This window comes from Triticum urartu, unplaced genomic scaffold (assembly GCF_003073215.2).
Source record: "Triticum urartu cultivar G1812 unplaced genomic scaffold, Tu2.1 TuUngrouped_contig_6494, whole genome shotgun sequence".
Classification (NCBI taxonomy): domain Eukaryota; kingdom Viridiplantae; phylum Streptophyta; class Magnoliopsida; order Poales; family Poaceae; genus Triticum; species Triticum urartu.
This window is the reverse complement of record NW_024117259.1, coordinates 1,760-10,129: the sequence shown is the minus strand read 5'-3', so window position 1 is coordinate 10,129 and position 8,370 is coordinate 1,760. Positions and strand designations below refer to the sequence as shown.

Sequence of the window (8,370 nt, the reverse complement as noted above, 5' to 3'; positions counted from 1 at the left end):
GGCGCCTGCCGTCGACGGTGCGCATCGACATACCGGCGAGCAACCCGGGGCGGGCGGCGCTCAAGGTGTGGGAGGAGCTGGTGAACGTGCTGCGCAAGGACGGCGCCGACCCCGCCGCCGCCTTCGTCCACCGCAAGAAGGTGCAGCACGCCGAGAAGAACATCCGCGACGCCTTCATGGCGCTCTACCGCGGCCTCGAGCTGCTCAAGAAGTTCAGGTGCACACTCCGGCCGCCATCGCCATGCGCCATGCACGACTCATTCAGTTGATTAAAATTGCCTTTGCTTTCGCCGTGAGAATTGTGACATCTCTGACGGATTTGTTGTGCTTTTTCTGTTGCATGGATGATGGATGGATGGGTGCAGTTCTCTGAATGTAAAGGCCTTCACCAAGATTCTCAAGAAATTCGTCAAGGTACTTTGCCCACTAGCAACATATACATAAATGTACATGTAGAGTCATTTAAACCACATGATGCTTGGTTTCGTTCTCAGCAATGAAATTGGAGAGGTGCTCCCTGTTTTTCTAAAAAAAAAAACAAATGATTAAGGACGTTGCATTAGCACTTCTTTTAGAGGAGAATATAGGGTGAATTCCATATATGCCACTCAAAATTTACCCGTACCCTCATTTGCCATTGGAAATTTCCCTCACCCAAATATGCCATTGAAAATTTGCACCGTGTACAGATATGCCACTATGGCCAGTTTGACTGTTAGTTGACTGTCAAGTGGCATGTGAAAATACGACTTTGCCCCTGGTACTGTAGCGGCGACATATTGTAGCACTCTGAACAAATTTGGCCAATCTCGAATTGCGGGGCGTCCGTACTGTAGCGACGATATACTGTAGCATCCGAACAGATTTGAAATTCAAACAAGTTTTTTTGAATTTCAAAATAAATCTCCGTAATTGCAAATTCCGAATTTCTAACACTTTTGAGTGGCATATATGGAATTCACCCGAGAATTTCTAACACTTTTGAGAGGGAAATTTCCAATGGCAGATGGGAATACGGGCAAGTTTTGAGTGGCATATATGGAATTCACCCGAGAATATACTGGTGGTCATTATGTAGTATCAACTATAATCAAGTAGCACACACAGCTAGTGATTTACTGAATTGGCATACTACTGCAATTTGCACTAACCTAGCTCTGAAAAAAAGGACTGGTGATAGAATTGACATACATGAACATGATTAAAACTGATTTGTTTCGCTGTCGGCAACTCAGGTGTCGGAGCAACAGCGAGCGACGGATTTGTTCTCGCAGAAGGTGAAGATATCGTCGTTCAGCACGTCCGACAAGGTATCATCAACTTACAAGAGTTTCAGACTTGTAAGGCAGACGAACCGAATGAACTAATGAGTCTACATACATACTATGAAATTTTTGAACAGGTGCTTCAGCTGTCTGACGAGGTGGAGTCGCTCTTCCTGAACCACTTTGCGGGGAACGACAGGATGGTGGCGATGAAGTACCTCAACCCGCAGCAGCCCAAGAACACACACATGATCACCTTCCTCGTAGGTAGGCTCGCAGAATTCAGACATCACAATTCTACCATGTATTTTCAGTTCAAATTTCTAACTCTGTGGTTCTTCGTTTCGTGTTTGTTTTCAGGCTTGTTCACGGGCACATTTGTGAGTCTGTTCATCATATACGCCATCTTGGCCCATGTTTCCGGCATTTTTGCCTCTGCGGGAAATACGGCCTACATGGAGGTAGTCTACCATGTTTTCAGGTAACCTCTAAACCCAAGGTTCTGACCAGACTTAGGAGCTCTGTTCTCAGCAGGAGTTCAATATTTCATTTATTCTTTTATATCTCCATTGAATAGTTGATAATTAGATGCAATTTTACCTCGACATGACAATAGATGACTGTTCCTTTGCCCTTGTGCAGCATGTTCGCACTCATCAGCCTGCACTGCTTCCTCTACGGGTGCAACCTCTTCATGTGGAAGAGCACCAGGATCAACCAGAACTTCATCTTCGACTTCGCGCCCAACACGGCCCTCACGCACCGGGACGCCTTTCTCATGTCCGCCTCCATCATGTGCACCGTGGTCGCCGCGCTGGTCATCAACCTGTTCCTCAGGAACGCCGGTGCTTCCTACGCCAACGCCGTGCCAGGGGGGCTCGTAGTGGTAAGAAACACAGAGCATATATTTGGATCCAAAATCGAGTTATGCTGCAGCTTGCAACTGATGTCAGTCCTCAAAATTCTGAATCTACCTACTTTCAGTTGTCGGTCGGACTTTTATTCTGTCCGTTCAACGTGTTCTACCGCTCGACGCGCTACTGCTTCATGCGCATAATGCGCAGCATCATATTCTCGCCGTTCTACAAGGTAAGGAGACATCTACCATTTTTGATTCAACGAATTGTCATGAACATATGTTTGATGGTAGGCCTGCCTTGTGTTCCAGGTTCTGATGGCCGATTTCTTCATGGCTGATCAGTTAACTAGCCAGGTAACAATTACGCTTCCACAATTATCATACAACCTAGGGTTTTTAAAATGCAAGTTCTTATAAGCTAAACTTGTATATGTTCCAGATCCCATTGTTAAGACACGTGGAGTTTGCGGCGTGCTACTTCATGGCAGGAAGCTTTAGGGCTAACCCATATGAGATGTGTACTAACAGCCAGCAGTACAAACACCTGGCCTATGTGATCTCTTTTCTCCCCTACTACTGGAGAGCTATGCAGGTATAAATCAAATCGATATAAACAAACAACAGTAAGATCTCAAGTTGTCAAAATAAGTTTCAAACTGAACTTTGTGGCCATTTTCATTTTGAAGTGTTTAAGAAGGTACATAGAGGAACATGACATAAATCAGCTCGCCAACGCCGGGAAGTACGTGTCCGCGATGGTGGCGGCTGCCGTCAGGTTCAAGTACAATGTCACACCGACGCCATTCTGGATGTGGATGGTCCTCATCTCGTCCTCAGGCGCCACCGTCTACCAGCTCTACTGGGACTTTGTCAAGGATTGGGGCTTTTTCACTCCCAAATCTAAGAACCTATGGCTCCGGGATGATCTCATCCTGAAGAACAAGTTCACTTACTACATTTCTATGGTATTTTACTTTGTTCAACTGATTTATAGTGCAGCATTGACACAGAAAAGACAGGCTTCAGGAGCACTAATCCTTTCGTAAATGCAGATGCTAAATCTAGTGCTTCGGCTAGCATGGACTGAAAGTGTGATGAAGATGCAAGTACAATGTCACACCGACTCCATTCTGGATGTGGATGGTCCTCATCTCGTCCTCAGGCGCCACCGTCTACCAGCTCTACTGGGACTTTGTCAAGGATTGGGGCTTTTTCACTCCCAAATCTAAGAACCTATGGCTCCGGGATGATCTCATCCTGAAGAACAAGTTCACTTACTACATTTCTATGGTATTTTACTTTGTTCAACTGATTTATAGTGCAGCATTGACACAGAAAAGACAGGCTTCAGGAGCACTAATCCTTTCGTAAATGCAGATGCTAAATCTAGTGCTTCGGCTAGCATGGACTGAAAGTGTGATGAAGATCCGTGTTAGCAAGAACGAGACTCGCCTACTGGATTTCTCCCTTGCCTCCTTGGAAATAATCCGACGTGGGCACTGGAACTTCTACAGGTATTTGAGATTAGTATAAAGCTGGAAATATCTTCAGTTTAACATTTTGGTTATAACTCGGGTTGACTGGACTGCAGGCTGGAGAACGAACACTTGAACAATGTTGGCAAGTTCAGAGCAGTGAAGACTGTCCCATTACCATTTCGTGAACTCGAAACGGATTGATGATTAAGACGGAGAGAAGAGCGTAACAACGTGCTCCCGATACCAACACGGACCGGCGATCGCCCGCATCCTCCAAGACGCTCCGTGCAACTGCTGCCGGCACGGCTGCCATTGCCCAGACCAGCTCCAGCGAGTGCTCCCTGGGCGAGTAGCTCGCTCGTGACACCCCACTCCCCAGGCAAACGCGGTGCAGCAGGGGACGCCGAGCTTGGGGGCACCGTCCGTGGCGTCCCAGCAGCAGGAGGTGCTAGACACTGAAGTCAGGATAACTTTGCGCACTGATAACAGTAGATTGCTAGGCACCAATTAGTGCAAACCACTAATATGGGGATCAATTGGTATACCACCCAATGTGATGGCAATGGATTGAAGTACGGTTATAATCAAAACAAAGAAATACAGCGAACTAAAGAAGAAAAGATGCAAATGCATCTGAGACTCGATTTTGCATCATCGTTTTGATGTCCTGAAGGGGAATCCGAGTAAAGCCATATTTTGCTAAGCCACCGATAACTCACGAAGGAGTTGCACACAGACAAACAATAACAGAAAGTGTAAGACAATAATAACTGATGTTCATAGTGAGCAAGACTAAGGCATACCTGGACAGGCTGTGGAACATCTGAAACGAAAAAAACCAACCATGCCAACTAGCAATAGCATCCTCAATGATGGTAATCACATTAGTCCTCTTGTTCACTCCGGTTTGAGCATTCCACAGCATAGAGCAACTAAGTCTGCAAGTAAAGGTCTTCGTCAAGAAAAAACACACAGAGCTGAAGTCATTTAGCAATAAAAAAGGAAGTTGCAGTGAGATCTCACCGGACACCAGTTCAACAATATCACACATGAGACACGGTTGTTCCGGAGGCAGCTCTGAGGTACGGCACACGAGTTCCGCGAGCCCGAACAGCGTCAAATACTACAACCTCGGACCCGTCCTCATTCTATATAATAGCAAAACAGTAATGAACATCATTCCACATGTGCTAGGAGCATAACACCCGCATTAGCACAAAAAAATGCATCAAATAATAATGAACATCATTCCACATGTGCTAGGAGCATAACACCCGCATTAGCACAAAAAAATGCATCAAATAATAATGAACATCATTTCCCGCGTGCAAGAAGCATAACCGAGTAGTATAATCTAACAACAGAACCCAATGAAGATGACAAAAAACTAATGATCCCGCTGAATTTAAGCTAGTTTAACATTTGCTTATCCATGTCATACCAATTAGCAGTAAAACTAAAAATGTGCACCGAACTACATAAGCACGTAAGCCAAACTGATAGAGAAGCAAGCACGTAAGCCAAAACAACATGCTGTTTAACATAATGTCACAAGCTCCTCAACATTAGTTTCAGTCTGGGTGCAGGGCATATTATCAGCCTGAACTTAATCCACGCTACCCAGGATCCCCAAAGACAAATTTGAAGCAAACACTGCAGAATCCCTGACCAATCCATGTCATAGCATTTTAGCGCCTGCAGTAATATAAAAACAAATCTACAATCAGTTAAGTACCAGGTTCCAACGCCACATTCCAATTGCATCAAAAGTAACATTCTTCAAAATTCCACTAGATTCAGACTCCCAACTTTGCCAGGATCCGATCCAGGAGAATTTGTGAAGCGAACCTATCGGAGGAGGCGCTTGAGCGCGTCGATACCGTCGGCTTCAAAGCGGGAGCGGAGGAGGGTCGCAACCGAGGCGTCGCCGGTCGGGATTTTGTCGTGGAGGTGCGTGTCGCCGCCCATCCGCCAAACCACGCACGACACCGTCGCGGCGGCAGCTCGCTTGCAAAACGAGCTTCGCTGGATATTCCAGCGTGCCAGATGTTGGAATTTTGCTAGAAGGCCTTTGGCCCAATGCCCAACTAAAATTCTGAAATTCTTTTGGGCCATTCATGCACACATGTGAGTGGAGTGAGTGAGACTAAAGTTTAGTCCCATCCCGAAAGTTGAGAGAGAGTCATGACCTGTACGAGTTGACTCGTGTACCCTAACCGTTGTATTCATGACGTACGTACTTGTCTCCGGCTACCGTCCCGACGTTTGCGTCGAGTCGTGTACCCTAAGTGTTGTATTCGTAGTGTCACGTGCTCGTCTCCGCGTCCGTTGTTGCTATCATCCAGACGTTCGCATCGAGTCGTGCACCCTAAGTGTTGTCATGGCGTCATGTGCTCGTCTCCGTTGCTGCCGTCCCGACGTCCGCGTCAAGTCGCGTACCTTAAGTGTTGTATTCATGGCGCCATGCTCGCTTTGACGTCCGTTGTTGCTACCGTGCCGACGTCTATGTTGACTCATGTATTCTAACCATTGTATCCAAGGCATCATGCTCGTCTTGACGTCCGTCGTCGCTACCGTGCCGACGTCCATGTCGACTCGTGTATTTTAGCCGTTGTATACATGGCGTCCCGTGCTCGCCTCCGTGTATGTGGTTGCTACTGTACCCAGTTTGTGAGATTTCGAACATTCGAACAATGCAACGGACGTTTGTCCCACGACGTTGAATGGTGAAAAATGTCCGAGCTATGAAGTCCGAACATTTGTGAATGATTTGAGGCACCGCATTGGAGTTGACCTAATGGTTTGACTTGGTCGAACCCGTGCATCGTTCATGTTTTCAGTGTCTTGGCCTTACCAAATCATGTACATTGTATATGAACCGTGACTTTTCATTGTGTACTTCATCCATGTCCTAAAACATGTGCATAGTACATGAGTTATGGTCACAAGGCACTGCCAGCGAACCCTCTCCCAGCCGCGTATCCCAAAAACGGAGTGAAGTTCAAAACCATGTCACGAGCATGTGAAGCTGTGTTGTTGTTGACTTTGTCCATATGCGCATGTCTTTTAACTATAGTGCCCAGCTAGACTTCATGCACAGTAGCCTACTAGAACTAGGATGATCACAGACCTGTGAAGGGTAATTGCACTGCCGCAATGCCCGTGACCTGTTTTACGGCTGACGACGGCACGGATCCCTGCACGTACGGGCGGCCAAGATAACGCGACCGGGGTGCGTAAGCTTCCCAGAATGATTTCGGAGAAGAGAGGGGCGAAGGAAGGAAGACGGCAACGGTTATCTGCGACCTAGGCTGGCTTGGATTAGGGCCTCATGGGCTGGTTTGTGGCATGTCTTCCAATTTTTTTGGTTTTTGCACCTGCATTTGATTTGTTCCACTTGAATTATCCGGATCAGGCCCTTTGCACAGCCGGGAGTTGCATTACAAGTTTGCAAATTGTTTCGAGTTGCCGGTGCAAGGTTCCCCTCTGCTTGCTGTTCCATGGCAATGTCGCCGTTCCAAGAACAAGGATGCCGGCAAGTTCTTGGACGGTATCTCTGTCAGCGACAAGGGCGGGCGCCATCACGGAGGAGCAGTGTGCTCTGTTTTCCTTCCTGCATAGCCACTGGCAGAAAAACCGCCATGGAGGTACTGTCCGGAAGAGTGCGATGTTTCTGTCTGTGGTATCTTCAGGTTGGAATTTCTAATTTCCGCTGCATGTAGTTTTGGTTCAGCCTAACACAAATCTCCCATTAGTTTATATTCCTGATGATTTGGTCAGCTGAAAACCGCTTTGTTGGGCGATTTTCCGTGTACCATCAGATCAGCCCAGTGATTTTAAGGTATCTAATTAAGTGCAATCCTTGTCTGAAGCTCACCGCAGCAGTTGCGTCATTTTCTCCACCGTGTGGTGCAGACCAAGGCAGCAGATTATTTTTGTATCTAAATTTATTTCTGTTCTTATAAGCAGGATCCAAGTTAGTTTTGGGAATTCAGAAATCTATGTGATAGGCACCTGTTTTTTTGTCCACCGACACCGACAACCGTTTGCTCACTTCTTTTGCTCATGTCAGTGCCCATGGATTGTAGCAACAACTTCTTGGCAGCACACCTACCTGTGCACGGCTTACTAAAATGGGTCTGGGTGTGTGTATATTTATGCACCATCGTCCACTACTATCCACTTATCCTAAAAAAGATTCTACTATTACTTTCTGCAAAAAGTTATCTTATATTCTAAAAAAGGAAAAAAAATAGATTGGTCCCTGGGCTACACGTAGCCCCTTTTTGAAAGAAAAACATATTTTTTTGGATCCAAAAAGAATTGCTTATGTGAAATATGTACACCGTTTTTTTGGGGGGTTGGGAAAGAGCAAGGTTCTATATCGAGATTATAAGAAAAAACTGTGAAAGAAAATAAAAATACAGTCCATTGACATTTCTCTATCCTCTCGTTTTTGCACATGCTGATGGCGTGCCTATGTTATTGCAACTGGAGTTCTTAGTAGTCGTCGGCAGTGGCGGAGGTAGAGGGTGGACAGGGTGGGCCATGCCCACCCTGGGATTTTTTGAATAGCTTTATAGCATAGTAAAAAAAGTAAAAAAATATATTAAGAAAAGTATTTTATATGAACAGTTATATTGTTGGCTCACCCTGACCTATTGGGCTAGATCCGCTACTGGTCGTCGGAACAAGAAAATTGCATCTACACATGTAATCGGATTGTCTGGTCCTTGCTGGAATGCGTCGGCGACATCGACTCCGAAGG

General features: G+C 46.1%; 1 protein-coding gene and 1 non-coding gene across 2 annotated transcripts; one reads left to right on the top strand and one right to left on the bottom strand.

The window, feature by feature from the left end:
- Positions 1-5: 5 nt before the first annotated feature.
- LOC125530691 (phosphate transporter PHO1-2) lies at positions 6-4,211 on the top strand (the record flags this gene model as incomplete). Its single annotated transcript, XM_048695087.1, has 12 exons — positions 6-217; positions 366-414; positions 1,236-1,310; positions 1,403-1,532; positions 1,626-1,746; positions 1,908-2,151; positions 2,250-2,354; positions 2,434-2,478; positions 2,564-2,716; positions 2,811-3,089; positions 3,502-3,638; positions 3,716-4,211. Coding segments are annotated over 12 exons (1,638 nt in total), but the record flags the coding sequence as incomplete, so codon positions are not given.
- Positions 4,212-4,230: 19 nt separating this feature from the next.
- On the bottom strand, positions 4,231-4,304 carry LOC125530692. Its single transcript, XR_007292972.1, has one exon. It is a non-coding gene; the product is annotated as a small nucleolar RNA snoR60 (small nucleolar RNA).
- Between the last annotated feature and the right edge of the window lie 4,066 nt (positions 4,305-8,370).